General features: G+C 43.0%; 1 protein-coding gene and 1 long non-coding RNA gene across 9 annotated transcripts in view; one reads left to right on the forward strand and one right to left on the reverse strand.

Annotated features, from left to right (window-relative positions):
• The window catches only part of ARHGAP26 (Rho GTPase activating protein 26), a 387,242-nt gene that overhangs the window by 237,191 nt on the left and 124,504 nt on the right, over positions 1-25,547 (forward strand). For 6 of the 8 annotated variants that reach the window (XM_053295420.1, XM_053295423.1, XM_053295422.1 and 3 more), the window contains 4 exons: positions 14,094-14,178; positions 15,652-15,684; positions 17,374-17,432; positions 22,598-22,703. In XM_053295420.1, the coding sequence (XP_053151395.1) occupies positions 14,094-14,178; positions 15,652-15,684; positions 17,374-17,432; positions 22,598-22,703 (283 nt within the window). The remainder of the gene's footprint in view (positions 1-14,093; positions 14,179-15,651; positions 15,685-17,373; positions 17,433-22,597; positions 22,704-25,547) is intronic. The other 2 variants (XM_053295421.1, XM_053295424.1) reach the window with 1 other exon arrangement.
• Positions 22,962-25,547, reverse strand: part of LOC128344701 (uncharacterized) — a 42,359-nt gene continuing 39,773 nt past the window's right edge. Inside the window, exon 3 of the long non-coding RNA XR_008315995.1 lies at positions 22,962-23,148. This is a non-coding gene — a long non-coding RNA (uncharacterized LOC128344701). The remainder of the gene's footprint in view (positions 23,149-25,547) is intronic.

A 25,547-nucleotide genomic window follows, 5' to 3' on the forward strand; every position in this document is an offset into this window, starting at 1 on the left:
CGACTTGACGGCACACTTTACCTTAGAGGTGTTCAGTCAGAGGCTAGACAGCTATCTGTTGGGGATGATATTGTGATTTATTGCGCTAGAAAGAGTGTTGGATTAGATGGCCTACAAGACCCTCTCCAACTCAATTATTCTTGCAGCTCCTTGTCCTTGGATAAGAGAGTATTCTACTTTGTCTTGACAATTATTCAGTCTGTCTGATCTGTAGGGCCATTTTAATGTGACTGATCGTGGTTTGCTTTAGCCAACACTGAGGCTATTCTCACAGTCATACAAAATTGGGCTAAGAGAGCCTAGCCTGATTTTGTATGGCTGTGAGAACCACCCAGCTCTCAGCCTAGCCCAGTCTCACCAAAGTGGGCAACCCGCTGAAATGCCCCTCCCTTTAGCCGAGGTTAGCAGAGCAAGCACTCCACTAACCCGGGCTTTTCGATCGTGTGTTGCGCCACGGCAGCTCACGAGTAGACCCCCGACTGGGAGGCTTAAAAGCAGCCTCCCGGCTCGGGGGTCTCTCCAGCATGTCCTGCGTGCTCGCGATCTCCCCAGGCCCCACCAGCTCCGTAACGGAGCCAACAGTCGTGTGGGCAGCTGATTTGGCTGCCCAGGGCTGCCTCCCTGCTCGTCTGCGGGGAGAGCGGGCTAAGCTCACTCTCCCTGCTAACCTTCTCGAGGCAGGTCTCACTTATCGTGAGACCCGTCCCATTATCTTGTATTATCCAAGCTCTGTTCCTAGAAAAGGTTGTTTATGCACGGGGGGGAAGTTCATTAATGCCAAGCCTCAGAATTATGTACCTCCACAAAGAGGGAGCAAATGTAAAGCCTCTGGTAGATGTTTGTAACAAACCATATTTCCCATATCCTCAATATGGGAACCTATGGGTTATATAAACTGTATTTAGCTAAACCAGGACGTCAAGTGGTGGTTTGATATCTAGTTTGTTAAACTTGGATTTCACAAACCAGTTTCCTATATTCAGGGTGGGGAAAACCCCCCAGGAAATTGCAATTCTTTACATGCCTGAAGTGGAAGCTTACATTTCCTCCCCTTGCACATGAAGGACTGTGGAGTATTCAAGCCCAAACTTATCATGGCATGTTCATGTATGAATAAAGCATAGTATGAGCTGTGTGCGGAGGAAAGACAGGATTGATCTTAAACCACCACCACGCCCTGGTGATCCTGTGTTGTTTTGGCCACATGGCTCTTGTACCCACACGACCGGCGCTGCTGGGAGCCGCACAGCCATCTGGAGGCCAGGAAAACACATCCCGGCCTCCAGAAATCCCTCAATGCACTGCTCAGGTATTTCCCCGCAAGCCAGGCACTCACTAAAATGGCGGCTGGTGGTTCCTTGGAATGGGGCTGGAGGAGCTAGGCAGGACAGATGATGGGTGGAGCCACAGATAATGAGAGGTGGAGTCAATTGCAAACAGCTGCAGAGGGGGAACCAGGACTAGGCAGGTGCTTTCACAATAATTGGCAAAGTGTAGATTTTGCCGATTTTGCCGAGTAAGATCAAAATACAAACACACACACAAGTACACAAATCTCAGTTGCTCATCAGCAGAAATAGAGACACAGAGAAATCTAGAAAACTTCATTTGCTTTATAGTACTTAACCGGGCTACAGTATTGTGCAGATTTGTATCTAATACAGCAGGATCAAAACAAAAGCATACACACATGGGAAAAGAACTGTACAAGCCACAAGTAAAGCATGGCCCAGCTACAAAAGGCTGCTTCTGTGGAGAGTATATGTATTCTGAAGTCACCAGGGCAGCTCTGCCTGATTATTTAAAAAGTGAACACTACGAATAACAAACAACAACAATAACTAGAAAGATCTCTGAGCCAGAGTGGGTCACTGGTTAATGTGTTGGTCTTGATCGGGGAAATCCAAGTTCCAATCTCCTTTCAGCCATGGGACAGTCACTTATCTCTCAGCATAACCTTCCTCATAGGGCTTTTGGGAGGATAAATGTAACCATCTGCTCCACTCTGGGCTTTGTGATGGCCCAGTCTCAACCAGTCCTGTGATTTTAAGCTTCACTGCTGCCACCAAGCAGGCTTTTATATTTTCTCTGGCTGTGTCTACTGAAACAGCCTTCCAAACCTCCATTGCATTCAAAGTTAGGTAGTGTGGAAAGGCTTCTAAGCGTGGGGTGAGGGCAACAGACAGAAGCTACTGATATATAAATTCAAAGCAAGAAATTTTACTTTAAAACAGTTCAGGTCAAAACAGTGGGATTTTTTTTTTTAATTGGGAAATGTAGTACAAAGAAAACAGCAGCCATATGAGCATAAACACATCCAATCTAACCTGCTCCAAATACTGTGCCTTAACCCAGAGTCCTTACTAGAAGTTTTCTTACAATCACCTCATCAGCTTCTGTAGCAAGCATTGCTTTTTTCTTTTGCTCAGCCACAGGCCTTACGCTTTCTCTACAGTACTGGTGGGTTCAATTCCAGACCTTTCCTTCAGCTGCTTTGAGAGTGATTCCGTTCTCAAGAGAGTTTTCAGCTTAACTCTCCTAGTGAGTTCTCAAATTCTCAGCTCTATTTTCAGCAGCTCTTCTTAACTCAGCTCTTCTCTCCTGGCTCTCCCAGACTCTCTCAACTGCCCAAGTCACCCATTTTTATACATGAAACTTCACCCATTGTATGGCGGGGGCAGGGGGGTCCTCAAATCAGAACTAACAAAAACCAGACATTTCCCCCCCCCCAATTTCTAGACATAACAGTTTAACAGAAATGTTGAACTTTTGAACTCAGAACACAAGCTATTAGAACACACAGTGAGGCGCTTCACACGAGACATGTGAAGTGCCTGACGGGGTTCTGCGGGGAGTTGAGCAGTTGCTCGTAGCTGGGCGGCCAGATTAGCTGCCCACATGGCTGCTGGCTCCATCATGGAGCCAGTGGAGGCTGCTGGGATCGGGGGCCATGCAGCCCCCGGAAGTTCCAGGATACCCCGCACGAATGCTGAGCCCAGGAGGCTGCTCCGTTAGCCTCATTTAAGGGGAAGGGGTTTTAACATGGCTAGCTGCTGGGAGTCACACGGCTCCCATTGCAGCACACGATCGCCCCAAAGTGGGCTGGGCTCCCTTAGCCCGCTTTTGGGCAGTTGTGGAAATAGCCTCACTGGGGAACAGGCAGCCATTTTAGAACATAAGCAACTTTATTTATAATGTAAAACAAGCAACAAAATGGAGGATTAACCTTCATCCTTCACAGCCTTCTTGGAGGAAGCACAGGCTATATATGTAAAAGTAAATAAATATAAATAAGCCACAGTTAAAGCAGAGAACAGCTGTAAAAGTGGAGAACAAATGCATTATGAAGTTACAAGGGCAGCTATACCTGCCTATTTCAAAAATGCATACACAAATAATAGAAAACCACAGGATTTTCAGTGATGTTTGCTGAATCTATGGACCATCTCCTGTAACTTAAAGGGCACCATGGGAAGTAAAGATGCATGGGGACACTCTCTCTCCCTACTCCATGCCTGCTGAATAGCTGGGTGCCACTCTGTACCTGCCTTGGGTGCCCACTACTTAGCCTGGGGGTCCATCTTAGCAAGCAACAAATATTTTTTTTATAGAGATCACTTCCTTAATCCTTGCCCAATCAGTCATAAACCCCAGTGGGCATAACCCCCAGTGGTTGCTGATACTGGCCACAATCCAGAGAAAAACCTGCTAAGCTCTCTCCATATGAAATGGGTTTTTTAAAATTATTTTATTCCAACAGAATACATTCCTTCTCTCCATATAGCACATCCACATGGAAAGCTACTTCTGAGTCCAAATTGCTTTTCAAATAATTGCAGTAATCCATGCATATGCCCTAAAAGAACTTTCTGGCTTCTTATGCCAGTTTCTAATCTAATTAGTCTAATCTTACAGTTTGCTGTTCCTTCCAAGGTTTTATGGCATTCCATTTTGGGAATGGGCCATAATGCTTTGCATGCAGATCAGATCAGGGAGCAAGGGAGAAAAAGTAGAGGTTGCATTCCTCCCCTCAAACAAACAGAAACAGAAACAAAAATTCAGACTTCCCAACAGCCAGCCAGCCTAACTGTTCTCTAACTAAAATGGTGATTGGATTCTTCTGAGCTAAAAGGAAGAGACTTCCCCACCCTCTGGGCACTCTGCTTGGCTGTCTGAGATGTCAATCAGCCTAATTCCTCTCTGATTAGTTTATAGTTTATAAAACCATCCCCCTGCCACTTGATAGCCATGACTACTGCATCGTATTTTAGCCACAGCAAAATGTTTGAAAGCTGTTAATGCACAAAAAGGTTATTAATGCAGTTAGCTATGAGATGAAATGAAAGTGGGGTAACAACCACACAATGCCAACATGCCATAATGTAGCCACAGGATGTTCATAAAAATCATTTTAAAAATCCCCTGCTAACTGAGTAGAGAAGCACCTTCTTGAAGGGCCGATTCTCTTTATTTAGCAGAGGGAGAGCAACTGGCCCTATCCATCCCCAGCACAGCATCCCTACATTGGCTGTTGCTAGTGTCTTATGTTTCTTTTTAGATTGTGAGCCCTTTGGGGACAGGGATCCATCTTTATTTATTTTTTCATTTCTCTTTGTAAACTGCTTTTGGAACTTTTGTTGAAAAGCGGTATATAAATATCCATTGTATGGTGGAGCAGTTGTCATATATGCAGCTTGTTAGAGTGGATTCAGAATTGGATCTGCTGCTGCTAGGATCTCAAACTATGTTGGTGCCTTGCTGGATCATTAATTACTTAATGTGAAGTGGTGTTTGTGACATGAACAGTTTTCAAGCGCTGCAGGGGAACACTTCTATTACTGCAGGATGGTCTTTGGCATAATTGAAAATGTATGCAACTGCATGCACACCAGTTCACTAGCTGCCTGGTTAGGTATATCTGTGGTTCAGGATCCCAGCAGCTACAGCACTTTCAGAATAACATCTGAATGGATTTCTATTCTCTAAATAAGGCCATGCTTGCCTACTGTGCCTTGATTTGCATCTTCCTCAGCTGCTCTTCTGGGCTTTACAAAGGTATCAGAGATGTTCCAATTCTGTGTGCACAGCAAGTAAGCAGGAGTGGTTTCTAGGCTGAGGAGGCAAAAGGAAATGAGCCATTCCATGCTTTCCATTCCTCTTTTGAGAGTTCAAGTATTTCAAAGACTGTTCTGAAGTCACACATGCATTCTAAAGTGCTTTAATTATCACTTGGGAATCTTCTTCTGCTTCAGTTAATGCACATCACCAGTGATCATGTTACACTTTCCCCAGTTTAAATGTCACCACATACCCCTCCAGCTCGGACACTACCTTGCTGGCACAGCACTCTGCAGCTAGGCTTGGATGTGGTCCTGTGATACAGTGTGCAATTCTGCCTTACTGCATTACCTGCCTAACCACCTCTCTGCCCCCAGCAGCTCAAAGCAAATTGCACTGATGGTTACACATTCTTCTAAACAACAATGAGTGAAACCTGACTAATGGGATAGAGCGAGAGAGATATCTTTGATATATGTGTGTGTGTGTGTTGCGGTGGGTGTGGGAGTATCCTGAAAAGATGAAGTTGGTGCCATTGGGGCATAGGAACTTAGGAAGCTGCCATATACTCAGTCAGAGCATCGATCCATCTAACTCAGTATTGCCTACACAGACTGGCAGTGTGGCTTCTCTGGGGTTGCAGGCAGGAGTCTCTCTCAGCCCTATCTTGGAGATGCTGCCAGGGAGGGAACTTGGAACCTTCTGCATGCAAGCAGGCAGGTGCTCTTTCCCAGAGCAGCCCCATCTCCTCAGGCTAAGAGGAATATCTTACAGTCCTCACATGTAGTCTCCCATTCAAATGCAAACCAGGGTAGACCCTGCCTAGCAAAGGGAGCAATGCATGCTTGCTACCACAAGATCTGTTGCTGTACCCCTTTTCTTTGTTGTTTTATTTTAATTTTTATTCCTCTATAGTTTAAAAAAGTAACTTTTTATTTAAAATATTGTGTCTCTTAATAGTGACCAAAGAGACACTTTTTCATAGAGGATTGAGGGGTTAAAATGTAAAAAAACAAAATCACCCTCAATAAATCTATATAAAAATGCCACGTGGAGGACAAAATCATGCTCCAGACATAGCAACATAGGAAGCTGCCATATACTGAATCAGACCGTTGGTCTATCTAGTTCAGGATTGTCTTCACAGACTGGCAGCAGCTTCTCCAAGGTTGCAGGCAGGAATCTCTCTATCTTGGAAAAGCCAGGGAGTGAACTTGGAACCTTCTGCTCTCCCCAGAGCGGCTCCATCCCCTGAGGGGAATATCTTAGAGTGCTCACATTTCTAGTCTCCCATTCACATGCAACCAGGATGGACCCTGCTTAGCTAAGGGGACAAGTCATGCTTGCTACCACAAGACCAGCTCTCCATTATGTACAACCATTAAGTACTATTATCACAGGAAGGTTGAATACATTTGTAAATTCATCTTTCTGCAGGGCTATTAATACATCTGAAAAACTTGATAATAGAACTTTAAAACTGCATTTCAGCCTTTTGTTACATGTAAGCCATCACCTCCATTTTTAGGAGAGTCCCAAAAGTGCCTTAGGCTACACATGTTAATTAGATAAGATTTGAGGTTTCAACAGTGCAATTTAATTTGCACAATAAGTTTTCATCATCACTCTTTGCTAATCTTTATTTATGCTATACTCAAAAGGAAAGTCTTCGCTATACCTTGCTGCATAGGGCAGACATACGTAGAGTATGTATTCCCTCTGGCTGTGTTTGTACCAGCTGAACTAAGTGCCATTCTATTTCTCTTCTGCCCAAAGGAAAGCGCTGGAAAGTGGCCACTCACCACACCACAGAAAGGAAGAAAATCAGGGAAAATATGCGCATTCACTTGAAAGGCTATTGGCTAGGTCTCTCTTTAGTTAGTTGGAGGGCAGGGCTCATTCTACAGTGTTTGTATGCCCCTTTCTAGTTGGTTTAACAGAGCCTGGTGCTCAGGAATGTTTATACTTAGTCCTTATAAAAGTTCAAAAATAAAATGCAGGGATAATTGGGGACTGACTCCTAGCAGCCACACAGTTTTGACTGCCAGAAGTTCTGGAAACTTAATGGGAATCCAGTGACTATTTGTCAGTCTTTTGAATTTTAGCTAAATCTTTCTTAATAGTAATGGGTACTGTACTGTATAATCCATATCTTATTGTTTTTATGGCAATGAAGCCAGTTGACTGAGCTGAAGTGGAGGCTTGGAATGCTCAGTTGGTCAGTTTGCTATCCAACTTCTGTGAGAGAAGGGACAATTGTCAGTATCTGGGATTAGAAACCTCTCACAGGAGTGGACAGAAAACTGGGAATTGGTCTCAGAATTTAGAAGAGCCAAGGATGGGACAAGGAACTCTGTTGCAAAGAGGTTGAATGGTAGAGAATAGACAAAGAATGGGAGTGGGTGGGATTGAGGTTTTGCAGCCAAGGTTGCTTAAAAATATTAGGTCTAGTCAGGGCTGTTCTGCCAATTGTGACTTCTTCTGTTACTGTAGCATTGTGACTAGTGATGTGCCCGGACCGGTCCGGAGGCCATTCAATAGGCCTCCAGACCAGTCCGGACATGGGCGCTTCGGATTCGGGTGGTTTGGGGTGGGGGGTCCCCTTAAGGGCAGGCAGGGTTTACTTACCCCTCCCGCCGCTTCCCCCCCTCCGGCACCCGCATTTCTTTGAGTAATTGGGGTGGCAGGATACCTCCCTGCTGCCCCTTCTCCGGCGCTTTGGAAATCCATTTCATAATGGGGTGGCAGGATACCTCCCTGCCGCCCCTTCCCCCGCTTGGCATGCAGTACTGTGCAAAAGGCTTTAAGAAACCTTTTGTGCGTGCGCGCAAGGACGTATTTCCTTCAGTAAACGGAGCGGCAGGATATCTCCCTGCCGCCCCTTCTCTAGTTTGCTGCAAAGTGGGAGAAGGGGCGGCAGGGAGATATCCGGCCGCTCTGTTTACTGAAGGAAATACGTGCGTGCGCGCGCACACACAAAAGGCTTCTTAAAGCCTTTTGCACAGTCCAGCACGCCAAGCAGGGGATGGGGCGGCAGGAAGGTATCCTGCCACCCCATTATGAAATGGATTTCCAAAGCACCAGAGAAGGGGAGGTATCCTGGGAGGTATCCTGCCGCCCCAATTACTCAAAGAAATACGGGCACCGGAAGGGGGAAAGCGGCGGGAGGAGTAAGTAAACCCTCCCCACCCTTAAGGGGACCCCCCACCCCAGTGCCGGACCACAACTCCACGGTTCCGTGCACACCCCTAATTGTGACCTAGAAATCCTACTGGGGCAATGAGGGCCAAAATATTTTTTTCTGTGTAAAGGGATGAATTTCTCTCATTGATTGAACTAATTAGCCAATTATTTGCCAGTAGGCTTCTGATTTATAGTTTATAAACCAAAGGGATGTATATGTCCCTATAAGTCTACCTAAATGTTCTGAAGAAAATACAAGAAAAGTTGTGTTAAAGGTGAAAGCTGATATTTAATTGATGTAAATCTGACACTCTGCTTAATTGCCATTGGCTAAAGCTCTGTCTCCACTCAGATGTATCTAAAAAATCTAAGCAGCAGGACATGCTTGGAAGATCCGACCCAGTTGATTGATTTTAGCATCTGATAAAAAGTGAACGAACCACATGAACATGCTGTATGGGCCTTTCACAGGGCTCCCATCTCACCGGAGGCATGGGCTTCCCAGCCCAAGTACGCTCAGCAAAATAAACTCTCATGCCATGCCTCACAAATGAGTGTGCTCATTTTCCTTTACATTATTATCATCACATAAGGTGCCAGCAAAAAGCTGTTGGAACAGAAATAGCCATAATTGGATAGTAATGAGATAGGAGGGTATAGCAGCTTGTTTGGAAGGCATGCCTTTGTTTCAACACTTTTTTCATAGTTTATATTTAAATATTTATCAAGCACTAAAAACTAGGCTCCTATATCCAAGCCAAGTACTCTAGCCAGTGCTAGTCTAGCTGATGTATTTGCAGATGGAAATATTCCAATTTTGCAATGGATTGATATGACCTTGTGCCAAACAGGGGCTTGTGAGGTACATCTAACACCTGAGTAGATCTTGAATGAGAACAGAATTACTCCAGTCAGTGTGCACATTTGCAACACAACACAGATTTTCTGTGTTTTGTCTTTTCTTTCCCAGCAAAACAGCGCCCTACCACGGGAGTCTAGAAGGAGAAGAAGGTAGATGATCCAGTGTTCTTCATGGGGTTTCAGCTGGAAGCTTGGGACAATTTAGAGGAAGGCTCAAAAGAATGGCAGGCCAGTCAGGAGCTGATGGGGTGCAGTGTTTAAAAGAACGGGAGTTGTAGAAGAAGAGTAGAATCAAATCATATGATCTTTTAGTAGTCATGCCCTCAACATTTCGGGTCTTTGGCCTTCCCTGTTTTGTGGACAGGGTAACCTGCAGAAGGCCCAACATTGCTCATTAAATTTTTACATAATGTGAAATAAATTGTTCAGCTTGTTCATGTAGCTTATTGCTTGACCGCTCTCTTTAATGCAGTAAGGAAAAGACATAGAGGTGGTTCCCACGATCAGTGGGAACTGCCAGATGGGGTTAAGCAGGGAGAGCGGGCTTAGCCCACTCTCTCCACAGACAAGTGCCCGCAGAGCCCTGGGCGGCCGGATCAGCCGCTCACATGACTGCTGGCTCCATCACGAAGCCGGCAGGGGCTGTGGGGATCGGGGGCTGTGCGGGGATCTGTCGAAACGTTTTGACCCAAAACAGGCCATTTTGAGTATTTTGAACTTAAAACAAAACATTCTCTAAATAAAGGGCCTGTTTCAGGATTGGAACAAAGCAACCTCGTTACAATCAAAATGTTTCAACATTTTGAGCACCATTTTAGAGGCCTGTTTTCCCCTTGCTGATTGTTTTTGTTTTTCTTTTTAATTTTTTGGAAGTGACTTCCAATTGGCTTGAGATCTCCTTGCTTCTTGGCTTGTTAACATACAAATCAAGTGCTGTCATGGGCAACTGTATCCCCATTGGCTGGGGGGAGGGAGGGGGAACACAAAAGGAGGTAATTTCAAAATGTATTCAAAGGGACTGGGAGGCAGAGAGGGCCTCTGTAGTAGTGTGCCTCTTTTAAAGAGGTTACATCTCTCTCTGTAATATTTCTTGGTGATTGCTGTGATGAGCTCCATGTCTGGCCTTGAGACTACCTTGTGCTTCACTCACTCCCCTAATCGGCTCTGCAATCTGCATTACAAAGTGTTGTACTCAGTCAAAATGTGGCTGAAGTTGCTCTAGTTGAACTTATGGTTATGCTTGCTGATGTTGTTTTGGCAGCTGTTGCAATGCTTGGAACGTAAGGAGTCATAATTGTGTGTGAGAGAGCAACTTGTGCCAATGGTGTTACTGCAGCACAGGCATTCTGGGTCAGTGATTAATTTTTGGCCATTTTTAGACTGTGTTTGAAATGTATATTCTGTTTGGGGAACGACAGATTCCATCTTTTACTGTGCGCTTCTGCACTGTTTTTCAAGGCAGGGTTGCAAAATGCATTGCAAATTGCCATGTAGAATTTGTGTGTTAACTCTGAGTGCAGCTTGTTCTGTCCATAGGGAACAATGGGGAAACTCGAAATGTGTTCAAAGGGACTGGGAGGCAGAGAGGGCCTCTGTAGTAGTGTGTAGCTCTCTGTAGTAGAACACCCCATTGTTCCCCATAGGATCCTATGGGGGTTTGGAGGAAATGGTTAAAAATTTGTTTAAAATCACCCGCTTGACCATTTCTTTTGTAAGTTGCGTGGTAGGTAGCACACATCATGTCCTACCACACAACTCCTGTTAGTGACCCAAGGAGAGACCCATGGGAAATAATGAGGTGTTTTGAGTTTCCCCATTGTGCCCCATGACTGAAACACCCAAAATGTTTCATGTTTGTTTAGTTGAAACAGCCAGTTTGACCACTGTTTTGACAAAATGATTTGGCTGTTTTGTATTTCATTTCGAGCTCAAAAGAAAACACAAAATCTGTTTCACGCACATCCCTAGTTCTCAGCCTATTGAGAAAATCTATTTGAAGGTGTGGTGACTGGCAGGCTTTGCTGAAAATAGATTGCTTGGGAGACTTACTGAGACTAGGGTGGAAGAAGCAGTCTATTAAAATGCATAGGTTTTTAATTGTCCTGCTGATTTAAGAACAAATCAGAATTTTAGTATCTCTTTAATCTTATATCACCATTTGTGTTCTTGAAAAGCTGACACAAGCAAAGGGAAAATAGCCCATCTGTAAGATGTGGTTCAGGGGAATGCCTAGCACACCTTGCAGTGCCCTGCTTTTGCCTCCTCTCGTGCAATGCTTTGAGCTGTCCAGCAGCTTTGAAAACATTTCCCTGAAAATTAAACATTTTTAGTGAGATTTGACATTTTACCAGATCTGGTCTACATTGATAGTTGGAAGGACAAATATGATTTGGGAACAGGGAAGTAGAAAATTGATTTTAAAAATAAAAATGCTAAGGGCAAACTCCGAGGAGAGGAGAGCTGGTCTTGTGGTAGCAAGCAAGACTTGTCCCCTTAGCTAAGCAGGGTCCTCCCTGGTTGCATATGAATGGGAGACTACATGAGAGCACTATAAGATATTCCCCTTAGGGGATGGAGCCGCTCTGGGAAAAGCAGAAGGTTCCAAATTCCCTCCCTGGCTTCTCCAAGATAGGGCTGAGAGACTCCTGCCTGTAACCTTGGAGAAGTTGCTGCCAGTCCGTGAAGACAATAGATAGACCAATGGTCTGACTCAGAGGCAGCGTCCTATCTTCGTTTGTTCCTATGATGATAGACTGACAGAAAGAGAATAGCACAGAATGCAATGGCATCAAGAGGCAAGAGCCAGAAAAACAAACTGAAATTAGGCATCTAGAAACCATTAGCTGCCCAACCCATTCCAGCTTTTTGTACTGTGCGATATTTAAAAACAGGCTAGTCGAATTTATTTAGGGTTGCATTTCTCTTCCTTTACATTCACTTACCACTATCCACTTACCCTCAAACCCATACATCACTAAAAATACCGCCCACCCCCTGCCACACACACACACACACACACACACACACACACACACACACACACACATATATGCCTCATACTGACTGGCAAAGATAAAGTTAGTTGGCCTCCATCTTCCTTGCTCTTGAACTCTACTTAGCCGGCCTCCTGAGGCTCTTTGCAGATGTTTCTGTTTTGCAAGCCAGTGGGAACCTCAGCAGAATTTCCTTGCCTCCTAAAAGCAAATGTCAGTCTGGCAAGAACACTCATCTGGCGAAAGGTTTCTGAAGTTGTGAGCTTAAGGTCTACTAGGTCAGGCAGCTCAGTGGATAATTTGCTGACAAACCACTGTGCCAAAGTCTCATTATACAACACTGTGTGAGAATTTTTTCCTTCGTAATCCAAACAAAATGTAGCTGCTGGATACAGTTGCTGAGGGGTGGGGGTGGCGTGTGTGTACACACACACACACACACACACACACACACCTTTACTTTTTCTAGCAAAGCTGAGTCTAGCATGTCCTCTCCCCTGGCAAATAGACATACAAATAGACATGCAGTTCTGCCACAAATGAATCACCCACAAACTGTTTCACGTAACTTGACGCAGCACAATCATGCTGCTTGATGTGTGTAGGTATACTTGGCGTGTGTAGGTATTTCCCCTCTGCATGAGTGCATAAATGCATATACTGGTGTGCTGAATACCACTTTTCATAGTGTGACCCCCCACCACTCTGGTCCTAGAGCACTATTTGCCCATATCTCACAATTGACTGTAATCATTATGCAATTTGTTATGGCAGAACATCTTTTTGTGAGAAATAGGGCAGTAGAGGTGGGTGTGGTTCTTTAAAGCCATAGGATTCTTGGGCTCGATCTTCGGGCTTCTTAGCCATTTGTTTTAAGCCGGTTGCTGCTCTGCAACAAGCACTATTGATATTTTCTTAATGTGATTATTGGAGTGGAGGAGTTGTTTAAATGAACTACTTTTTTACTAGCATGACCAGACTGTAGGAGATAAAAAGTAGTTAAAACTACTGCTGCTGAACCCGCTTTCATTTTGTTATATCTCTGAATTACAGTGTTGTACTTGGATTGATGTTATAATCTATGGATTGTGAGCATGTCAATGTATCTGCCTTTAATCTGTGTGTAGGGTTAAAACTGTTCTTTTTACCCTCAAAATGGTGCTAACACCTTTCCCAGTCTATCTGTTGAGCTTCCAAACCACTGATGACAGATAGAGCCAATTGTGCCCACTTGGCTATAGTGTCCTGGTATTACATTCAGCTTTTTGAGCTCTTCAGCTCTGCACTTAGTGAGACTATTCCCACAATCGACGGAAAGCGGGCTAAGGGAGCTTAGCCTGCTTTTCATCGATCGTGGAAACCACCGGGCTCGTGGGCAAGCCCGGTGCTCCCAAGGCGACTAGCCCCCCTAGAACACCCTCTCCTTAAATGAGGTTAACGGAGTGAGCACTCCGTTAACCTCATTTCTTTGCTCGTGTGTCACCATGGTGTGCGGCAACACACAAGTAGACCCCTGAGCAGGAGGCTGCCATCAGCCTCCCAGGCTTGGGAATCTCTCCAGGATGCCCCATGCACTTGCACGGGGCATCCTGGGACTTCCAGGGGCCATGCGGCCCCTGATCCCCGCAGCCCCCACTGGCTCCGTGACAGAGTCGGCCGTCATGTGGGCAGCCGATCCAGCGGCCCAGGGTTGCACTTTGATCGTCTCCAGGGAGACCCAACAGAAGCTCTTCTCATGGATCGTCTGAAGAGAGCTTCAGTCTCTTGTTCAGGTAGCTGAAGAAGAAGTTATGGCAGGATCAGCCCCTCTTCCAGAGAAGCTCACTGTAGCCTACTTCACTCGCAGCAGTGTCCCCAACTAAGAGTGTGGCACTAACCAATTACGAAGTTGTAACAAGGAGTCCGATTAGGCAGTATGTTGTAACCAGAAAATCGGACTAATGTTTTGGTAGGAATGAGTATTTTGGCTTGTGGGTTCATTTATTCCTCTCTCTCTAGATCCCAAAACAGCTGAAACAGAAGATGAAATCTGTTCAGAGTGGGAGATTAAAACTATCACTAGTGCACTGAAAACATACTTGAGGTGAGTGAGGTAGTTCTCTGACCTTTCTAGTTCCCCCCATTTCTTCTTTTGTTGGGCTCTCCACTGTTATTATAGAAGCATCATCTACAGGCTTCCTGTGCAGAGGCAACTTTCCTAGGTTGCGGAGAGCTACACATTGGGGATTCCCAAACCTGTGTTTCTCTTGTAACACTAGTGGAAAGAAAGGAATACTAAACACCTTTCCTGCTCACCCAGTAAGTCCCTTGGCAATATAATGTGTTCTATCAATCGATCAATCATATTTCTCTACCATCTGATATAGACTTCCCTATATTTTCCCATCTAAGCTCAAAGACCAAAAGAAGCCCGGTTGTAGGGAAAGTTTACTAGAGGTTGTCATGTGCAGGGGATAATCAGTGGGCATAGAAATAATCCATGCAGTGGGCATGGTAATGTGCAGGGGTGCATATACAAGGAAACATTTGGAGATACTTCATATACAAATGTTCCCTTTTATATCCACCCCTGCACATTACCATTAATCAGAATACACGTGTTTTAATGCTTCCTGGTATAACATGTAATTCTACACTTAATCATTGTTACCAAGAATCAGGTCAAGTCCTGACAGATGCTATCATAATTTAAACTTTATTCAGTCACCCAAGGCTCTCTGCATTTCAGCATGCTAGTCTGTAGCACATCTTGATATGTTGTCAGAAGGCAAATACCACCTTTTATTTTCATTATATCTCAGCTGACTGGACCTTATTTGACATTTCAGCATAGAACTCTCATGCAGCTGCATTTTTGAAGTATATTGTGTTGGTCTAAAACTTGGGCCAGCTTGCAGTAAAGCCAGAATGCCCAGTGTCATTTAGTGGAGCTCTGGTCCAGGAAATTCAGGGAGCTACAGATGACAGCATTAAGCCAGAAGCACACTATTTCCTTTGGCACCTGCACAAAACAATGATTTTTGTTCCTATTAATCATGCAGCAATAAAGATAATACAAGGATTTATTTGGCAGCAGTCCATAAACCACAAGCATGATGGAGGGATACCCAGTCACAGTACTAGCTTCCATCCACTTTTGTTTTCTACTTCCTCCACATTTTGGCAGGCCTTATTAGAGTTGGTATAAACTATCTAGATAAGTGTAGGGGTAGATCCTAAACTAAACAGAGGGGTGTTGTTTTTTTAAATGGTAAACAATGCTTTTTGCTATTGACCTTAAAACAGTGGTGCATATGTTAGTAACCTCAAGGCTTGACTATCACAGTGCACTTTATGTTGGGCTGCTTTTGAATCTAGTCCAGAAACTACAATTGGTGCAGAATGTAGCTGCCAGATTGGTCTCAGAGCAACCTGAAGAGACCATATTACTCCTATTCTAAAAGAACTTATCTAGCTACCATTATGTTTCTGGACAATATACAAAGTGTTGATTTGTACCTCTAAAGCCCTAAACAGCTTGGGCTTGTGGTATTTAAGAAAGCACTTCCTTTGTCAGGAACCCCGCCATCTCCGGAGATCATCGGAACAGGTCCAGTTGCAGTTGCACTTGCCACGGGCTTGTTTGGTGGTGACACAGAACTGGGCCTTCTCTATGGCCACCCTGAGACTTGGGAATGCTCTTCCTGTCAAAATCAAAGCTTCCCTCTCTCTGCCTTTCTTTAAGAAAGCTCTCAAGACACACTTGTTTCTTTAGGCTTTTAGTTAAAAAAAAATCTGTATACAGGTTGAGTATCCCTTATCCGGACATCCAAAATCCGGAATGCTCAAAAATCCGGAAACCACTACGGCATACGCCGTAACAGAACAAAAAACAAAACGCCTCAGCTCACTCACTCACAGATTCCCAATTTTGCTGCTTTTAAACATGCAGTCAAAACTTACTTATTTAAGAAGGTTGTTAGTGACAGGGGTTTTGTCTGTAATTCTCTCTAGTTGGGGCTCTGTTTTTATTGTGAAGCTTTTTAATGTTTTTTATGTTCTTGCTTTGGCACTAGCAGGAAAAGGGAAAGCCCCCCTCCTCCACTCCCTGCTCAGTTTGGCACCTGCTCTGTTGGACCTAAAAAAATAAAATACAGTAACCTTTCATGTTTAGACTTGGATCCCGTGCCCAAGATATCTCATTATGCAAATATTCCAAAATCCAGAAAAATCCAAAATCCAGAACACTTCTGGTCCCAAGCAGTCCGGATAAGGGATACTCAACCTGTATAGTTTTAATTCTTTTAACTGTTTTAATTGTTTCTATTTCTATTTGTTGGTTGATGTTGTTTTTATTTTATTTTATATAAATTGCCTAGAGAGGTTTTGTTAGGTGGTTTACAAATCTAATAAACAAACATTTCAGAACTAAATACAAGTAGCAATATCAGTCCCTTCCAGTGGCTCAAGAAGGAGCTGTGCTTAACATACTTGGAAGCAGCACATCTCTTTATGAATATTTTGCTACCCTTGGCATAGAAGATCACAAACCACAACACTCTTTTGCTGAAGATACTTAGTCCAGATTACACAACGTATTAGTGAAGGAATGATAATCTGAACTGTAATGGACACTCATTTGAAACGTAGGTGATTATACCAGTAAATATCTGATAGAGTCTGCTCTGACCTTCAGTATTGGTCTGTCCTATACCTAGTTTGACTATTGCTGACCAACTAAAATAAGAACAAAGTACCAGAATGAGCTTTAGTGGGAATTCTTTTTTAGGAGGATCATCTTCATCTTTACCTTACAGCAGTAGTTCCCAAACAGGGAGCCTCCAGATGTTGCTGAACTACAACTCCCATCAGCCCTAGATACAATTTATTGTGGCTGGGGATGATGAGAGAAGTAGTTCAGTAACATCTAGAGGCTCCCACTTTGGGAACCATTGCCTTACAGCTTGTTTTTTTTAATTCTGTTTTGAAGTATCTTCAGCATCTATGTTAGAACATTGTCTAAATATAAAAGTATTCAGTCTGTTTTTAATTCTGAAATTTTGTTCTTTATTAGGAATGAAGGGAGTAAACATTTTTTCTCCCTGTTCCCCATGCCATGACTGCTCTTTTTGAAAGTAGCTGGCTAGTTGAGATGGCAATATTTAACTGCGTCCTATATGATTTAAAATGGATTTATGGTAATGGCATGCTCTCAACTGCGTTCCAGTCATTCTGTCATTTGTTTTATTGCTGTCATTTATTTGTTACTGATTTGTCTATGCTTTTCTCTGTATCTCAGAATGCTCCCTGGGCCACTTATGATGTATCAGTTTCAAAGAAGCTTCATCAAAGCAGCAAGTAAGTAATTTGTCGTGACCTCTTGAAGGAGACAAAAAAAAATTGCTAACAGCTAAATGTAACCTCTAACCTCTTAGTACTAATTGGTACAGACTAGCTTTTAAGGTGAATTCTTCCATTTGCAATGAAATTGTGGTTCAAGAGGATAATATGTTAACTGTGAGCTTGCAACAATAAACATGTGACAGGCACTGGTGTATCTGTGTTCACCCCCACCCCCAGCATGCGACCCTTCCCCTCTAGGTGGCAAGCAGCCCCCTGTGGCTCATGCCCCTTGCAGCGATGCGTGTGCGCACAACTACCACTCCTGTTGCAGCCACTGCTTGCCCATGTTGCCATCATTGCTTGCTAGCCCTTGCTTCCTCCTTACAACTCTTGGGCTGGAAGTAGCAGGGATGGCAAGCGCAATGGTGTGCAGGCAGGTAGAGGCAGGCAGGTTGGAGCCAGGTGGATGGGCATGCAAAGGTCCTAATAATTATAATTATTATTATTATTACTACTACTACTACTATTTATTATTTTATTATTACTGCTTTTCAACAAAAAAATTATCAGAGTGATTTACGTAAGAGAAGGAATGATAAAATGATTCTTGCTTCCAATCAAGATGGCGGCGCATTCGGACGCTGCGGCTGAGAGCTCCTTGACTTGGAGACGGAGATTGATTTACAGTCGTCAGGAATTGTTGTTTTTTAGAAGTAGAAGGAGGAACTGTGGAAGCTGTGTTGTGTGGGAGCGTCTGCGGGCTTGTAAGATTCTAGAAATCATAAATTACCGGAGTTGGAGGAGGAGGAGAAGGCGATGGAGAGAGCGAAAGCAGAAAAGAAGCTGCAGAGGACGGGGTCCAACGAGAGTGAGGACAAAGTTAAGGAAACAACGACATAAATTATCACTCCCAAGTATCTTTTACTCTAACGTGAGGTCCTTAGTAAACAAATTGGACGAATGGAGGCTGCGTGTTGGAGTTGAAGGTGATATCCGAGATTGCTGTTTGTTGCTGCTCACAGAGACATGGCTTCACTCATATATTCCGAATACAGCTATTGAATTACATGGCTACACGGTATACCGGTGCGATAGAACAGAGAATTCCAACAAGAAACAAGGTGGGGGTGTGTGTATCTATGTAAATCACAAATGGTGCACAAACTCTGTTAGGTTGGATAACCACTGCTCCCCGGATGTGGAGTTTTTAATGATTAAATGTAGACCTTTTTATCTCCCCCGGGAATTTACAGCAGTAGTATTGACGGTGGTGTATGTGGCACCAACTGCAAACGCACACGAGGCCATGAGTATTTTGTATGAGAACATTAATAGTAAACTGAGCAAATACCCAGAGGCGGTGCAGATTATTGCGGCGGATTTCAACCACACAGATTTGAAGGCAGTATTCCCGAAATTTCATCAGCACATCAAGTATGCAACGAGGGAGGGAAATACGCTTGACAAGGTGTATACGGACATTAAACGGGCATTTGAGGTTAAGCCCTTGGCTCACCTTGGCAGGTCAGATCATGTATCCCTGCTTTTGACACCAGCGTACATACCTCTCAGAAAGCAAGCCCCGATATCAACACGTACTGTTATAGTGTGGCCTGAGGGAGCCTCTCAACAGCTGCAGGACTGTTTTCAGGAGACTGATTGGAATGTGTTTGACCATCATGATCTGGAGATCCACACATCAACGGTCCTGGATTATATTAAATTTTGTACAGCCAACGTCACCAGGGAAAAGTATGTGAAGATGTATCCAAATAGGAAGCCCTGGATGACGGGGGAAGTTCGGAGGCTGTTGAAGGCCAGAAACTTTGCTTTTAGAACTGGAGATCGAGCATTGTATAGCATAGAAAGGGCGAATTTGAAGAGGGGTATTAAGAAGGCAAAAGCTGAGTATAAAGGGAAAATTGAGAATTATATGAGCAGCCATGACACTAGACAAATGTGGCAGGGGGTTCAGCAACTTATTGGCTATAAATCTAACAATCCAACAACTGTAGAGAGTAGTGCCTCCCTGGTGGGGGAGCTGAATACCTTTTTTGCCCGGTTTGAGGCGACACCGGCAGTGGTTCCAGGAGTGCTGCCGGAGTCACTGTTCTTACTCCCCGAGGAAAATGTTGTTAGAGTGGAAAATGCTGTTAAAGTGGAAGAGGGGGAAGTGAGGCGGGTACTAAAGGAAATAAATGTGAGGAAGGCTATGGGCCCTGATGGAGTGGCTGGTAGGGTGTTGAGAGACTGCTCGGAACAACTGGCAGAAATTTTTACGAAGATTTTCAATCGATCTCTGGCCCAAGCCACTGTTCCATCTTGTCTGAAATCCTCTACTATCATACCTCTGCCAAAAAAATCTAATATAGATAGCCTGAATGACTTTCGACCTGTGGCGCTTACACCCATCATAATGAAATGCTTTGAGAAATTGGTGCGGAATCGTATTATGGCTTGTTTGCCAGATGGATTTGATTCTTATCAATTTGCATATAAGAAGAAGAGATCCACGGAGGATGCTGTGACTATGGCCTTACACACTGTCCTGACCCATTTGGAGAAACAAGGGAATTATGCAAGACTGCTTTTTGTAGACTTTAGCTCTGCATTTAATACTATTCTCCCATATAGATTGGTGCCAAAATTATTGGACCTGGGGCTTCCACCGTGCTTATGCAGGTGGATACTGAATTTTCTATCAGATCGTTCTCAGCGGGTCAGGATGGGCTCTCATGTCTCGACGGATCTCAGTATAAATACAGGGACGCCGCAGGGGTGCGTGTTGAGTCCACTTTTGTACCCGCTTTACACATATGATTGTGTTCCCAATTACCTCAGCAATAGGATTATTAAGTTTGCAGACGACACAACTGTGGTTGGTCTGATTACTGCTGGAGAAGGGGAGTCGGCCTATAGGAAGGATGTGGAGAGGCTGACAGAGTGGTGTAGGGAGAATAACTTATTCCTCAATTTAAAGAAAACAAAGGAGATCATTGTGGATTTCAGGAAATGCAAATTGGATTTCCAGCCACTCATTATTGAAGGGATTTGTGTGGAACGGGTTTCGGTGTTTAGATTTCTGGGAATGGAGCTGAGAGATGACCTGACATGGGAAGCAAACACCAAAGATCTGGTGAAGAGAGCACAGCAGAGATTATACTTCTTGAGAGTTCTCCGGAGGACTAATCTCTCAAGTAATCTATTGTTGGTGTTTTATCGCTGTGCTATAGAGAGTGTGTTGACTTATGGGATCTGTGTGTGGTTTGGGAGTTGTACAGCCAGAGAAAGAACACTGCTGTCCAAGGTTGTTAAGACTGCGGAGAAAATAATTGGATGTACTCTTCCTACCTTAGATCAAATCTATGCCACTAGATGTTATAATAAAGCTGTGGAGATAGCGCAGGATCCCACGCACCCTGGAAACGATCTCTTTCAGCTTCTGCCTTCGAGAAGGAGGTATAGGGTCATAAAGACCAGGACCAGCCGCTTGAGAAGTAGCTTCTACCCAAAAGCGGTCTCAGCTTTGAATGCAGCAAAACACAGCTTCTGAGGGGTTTTTTGTATTTAGTTTTTAGAGTTTTTTAGTGGGTTTTTAGTGGGTTGATGGAAGGGGGGCATATGGGTATATGTTTAGATTATTCTTGTTAGGTCCTGTAGTAGTGGTTGTAGATTCTTTTCAATCTCGTTGTTCTGCACAGGACAATGACAATAAAGATGTATCTGTCTATCTATCTATCTATCTAAACTAAAAAGGAGGACACCAGCAGTAGTCCCTGAAGAGATGTTTTGCAGGGCTGAATAGAGACAGTTCTTGTCTCTTTGCTAAATAAAAGAGAGCCACTCCTTTGAAAGGTATATTTTTGCCTATTTAGCAGGGGTATCCTATGTAAGACCAGACAGTAAAATCTGAATGCTGTATTAACTCTTGAGGCAGCTGAAAGTGATTTCTGTCTCTATCTTGAATTTACAAAAACTAATTACTGCTACACACCTGATGTGTTAAATGTGCCTATCTTATCTGCCTAGTGTCATGAGAATGGGTAGGGGAATGAAAACATGGTCATGTAGACTCACAGGATATGATACATACATTTCGGCTTTCATGATGTACAGTACATGGGATTATTCCATTTTGTCCTTGTAGCAACCCTGTGAAGTAAGTTATGCTCAAAATCACCCACTGAGCTTCATGACTAAGCAGGATTTTGATTCCATGTGACACAAGTCCAAATCCAGCACTCTTGTCCTCTGCACCACATTTGTTACTCAGCTACTGTGACACAAAGAAATGTTCTCTTTGAAACTCATTTGAAGCAATGAGGAATTCAGAAATTTCACTTAATACATCAGCATTGCTCTCTGTGTTAGACTCAACAGTTCTGGGAATTCAGTCCACTGAATTTGTTTTAATATATTTAATATACTGGCTTTGTTCTAATATCTTTCTAAATTGATAGCTGCTGTTTTTCTTCAGTTGAAGTACTGATGCCAACAGTATTTTTCTCATAGAACATCTTATTTTACTTTCATATTCATATATTTTGTTCTCCCTACTCAAGTTCCTATAACTTATTTTCTAACTTTAGTTGTTTTCTTGCCCGCCCCCCAAGCCACCCCTCAAACCACTTTATAGGTAGGGAATCCCCTTTGCTTACAAGGCACATGAACTGGATTGACCCAGTTTGACAGCATGAACCAAATCACTGTCCTGTTCTAACGAACTGGTTCACAGACTGGCAGCTTGGTTCAAATTTTGTACTAATTCAAACCGAACCCCACAGACTGTTCTGTGCACACCCCTAGTTCTAGTTGTGTTTATAGCTTATTCTTCTGTCATAAATGATATTATTTGTAATTGTCAGCCTGTGTCTTCAGTGTTTATTTTCACCTTAAGGTGAGTGGATGTGTGTGTGCATGCATGTGTGAGTGAATATGGTACTTCCATGGGTTTTCAGAATTACTACCATATGATAATTGGAAGAGCTGAGTGAATTATTTTCCCCTAGTGCTACATCAAAAAATATATTTTTTTGCAGTGCTTACATATATTTTCAATTTTTTGGTGTGTGTTGTATTAACTGAATTAAAATAAATCTGGATTTGAGATTGTTCTGTACAGTTAGTGATTAATGCATAAACCCAAACTTGCTCTGAAAAAATACCTTATATTGTTGCAGAATTGGAGAACCAAGAATCCCGAATCTCAGAGATCCATGGTTTAGTACACAGACTCCCAGAGAAAAACAAACAGATGCTCCATTTGCTCATGAATCACTTGGCAAAGTAAGTGTGTTGATAAATTGTTGGCTTTTTGTCTATATCCACCAAAATGAAAAACAGGAGTAGCAAAATCTAAGCGTATTCTGTTTTCTTCACATTTACTTCAAAACCCTACTCTGGGGTAGGATCACTCTATCTCCTTCCAAATTTGAATCATGAGCGGAGTGTATGTACTCCCTAACTGTGAAGTCCTTATAGTACATGACACTGACTTTATTCAAAAACTTGGTCACCTCTGAAAAATACATTTCTAGGGCCACTCTGGCCCACTCACTGGAGAATAAATGGCCACTCATCATGCTAAAGCTGGTCATTTTCTAAACCAAAGACATCTGTCCAGCCTTTTCGCAATCTCAAATGCCACTGTGAATTTGTGGTACTGGGCCCTTGGTTGTGAGTGGGGCATGTGAGGTCAAGGTTCTGTTACTTGTTTTGGAACATCTTGCTCCTGCAAGAAACAAAGTTATAGGAGACGTAAGAATAAGACTAAAAAGCAACAGACAGTAGACATGAGATCATACACTGCCATGCAGTGTGCAAAACCCAAGATACGGGAGCCCTGCCACAGTTGCAATACAGTTGCAAAGCACAGTCTTTATTAAATGTGTGATAATCTTCTTTCTGTGGCAGATCATTAGTGGGGGAAAGGAAAGGAAAGTAGTCATGAGGAGCTCACGTGCACAGTTTGGTAAAATTATGTATAGCACCATAATTTAATCATATTCCAACCCACGCAGCCCCCGCATATGTCCTGATATGTTATAACAGGAGTGCAAATTGAAATGTGGAAAAGTGCTGGGTACTTTCATGTTTTTTCTTAATTGTTTAACTCTTGCACAGTAGTTTTAATACACTTAGAAACAATGTATCTCTCATATATAGAATCAATTTTGGTGCCAAACTGAAGGACAGAACATGGGTGGTGGGAGTATCAGTAGCAGTGAGTTTTAAGGTAATATAATTGATGTAATGTTCACTGTTTAAAAAGCTGCCACTGCACTGTGCTGCTCCAAATACCACATTTTAATCCTACTGCACTTTCAGATTGATCATTTATTTTTATAGTCATGGAAATTTGTCTGTGCCATGTGGATGGTAGACATGTGGGTTATAGTGACAAAACAGATCTACATGACTCATGGAAATTACTTCCCCCTGCTGTAACTGCCAAAACACTCCTTTGCTTAGCATTTGAAAGGAAAAAAACATCTGGAATGACTAAGCAGCTTTATGTGTCAGTTACAGGAGTTAGTAGGCTGTGACTTGCCATTCTCTACTCTTTATCAGAGGGCTGAACATACAGGAATAATAGAGAGGGCTTTGGAAAGTGCTGGGATGTATTAGGCTATAAATACCACTGTGGAACAGCACACAAATTGCAATATAAAGGAAGAAAACAAACAAACTTTGAAATGTGTTTTTAAAAAGACAGAGTCCAGATGCTCTGCTTTGACTTGCATTTATGTGTCTTCCATGAAATCCAGATTATGGCTTTTAAAGCCAGAAAGCTGGTTTAGATCTTTGTGGAAAAAAGTGAATGCTTTAAAGCTTGGGTTAAAAGCATATGAAGTTCCAGATACTTCTGGCAGCCAAGCCTCTTTCTGAAGTGCTGGGATGATAAATGCTTTTGAACTTGCTTTTTCAAACAAGAGGTAGTAGAGCTTTTGTTAAGCACAGGAAAAGAGAAGGATGAATGTGAATGACTCAGGATTTGCACACTCTTCTAGCAAAGTATCATTGATAGCAGTTTGAGGAAAACACAAACTCTTGTTTAAGCAATTACATTAACTTGCAGAAATGATTACTCTTGATAGGTTCTTCCAGGTCTGAGAGCATGGTCATATATGTATGTTCAAAATTTTTATGAAGTTTGATTTTTTTATGTAAAAGTTGTGATTTGGGGGAAGATTGTCTGCAAAAAGCCCCACCTCCCATTCTTTGGAGTATTTGTTATAATCTTTTGTTTTTATTAATTGTTTCTTTTATCTCTCTAGATATAGACTCCTTGTTTTTTTTTACTTGAGATGACCTCTTCACTACATGATCCTAGCCAATCAGGATCACATTGTGAACTTGATTGGCTACATGGGCATGTTGCAAATATATTTGGTTACTTAACTATGTCACTGAGGGCAAACAGTCTTTCTGACAGTTTTGTTCTGAATGAAGGGAGAAAAGGAAAACATCCTCATTACTGGACTGACTCTCCATGTCTTGTCACACTTCATCCTAAACTAGCTCTGATTGTGCATATTTATGTGTAAATAGTTGGGACAGGATTTGGATATGGATATGTATCTTATTGAAAGGAATACAACGCAGATGAATGATACCCACATTTGGATGTGCCTCGGCATATGTATGGTGTTGATTGGTAGGTCTCTCTCATCCATTTCTACTGTGTTATGTGGCACTGCTTTATGTGGCATGCACATCCGAATAAGCATTCCTATCCATATTCTGTCCCAGCTGCCAACTATGAATGACTGAATTGCAACAAAGGAATGCTGGCCTGGTTGCTTTGGCAAAAGTCTACCAACATCCACTGTATTGTGGAAAGTTTAGCACTCTTTTACATATGGGTGCAGAACATCACTGAAAAGGGAGTTCTATACCTGAAACTTTTTCGTTTGGCTTGACAGTAGTCACATGGCATATTATACCAGTACTCCCAGTATCTGTGCTGCTTCCTGTTATCTTCTAGGAACAATTCAAAGTGCAAGTCCTAAATACCTTAGACACCATCTGCTCCCAACAAGCATCCAAATCTAAAATAGATGTTGGGAAGATGGAAGAAAGGAGGGAGAGGCAAGGGCAAGGAAAGAAGAATGTGGGAAAATGCTGTTT

The sequence above is a fragment of the Hemicordylus capensis genome, chromosome 2 (genome assembly GCF_027244095.1).
Source record: "Hemicordylus capensis ecotype Gifberg chromosome 2, rHemCap1.1.pri, whole genome shotgun sequence".
In the NCBI taxonomy this organism is placed as follows: Eukaryota; Metazoa; Chordata; class Lepidosauria; order Squamata; family Cordylidae; genus Hemicordylus; species Hemicordylus capensis.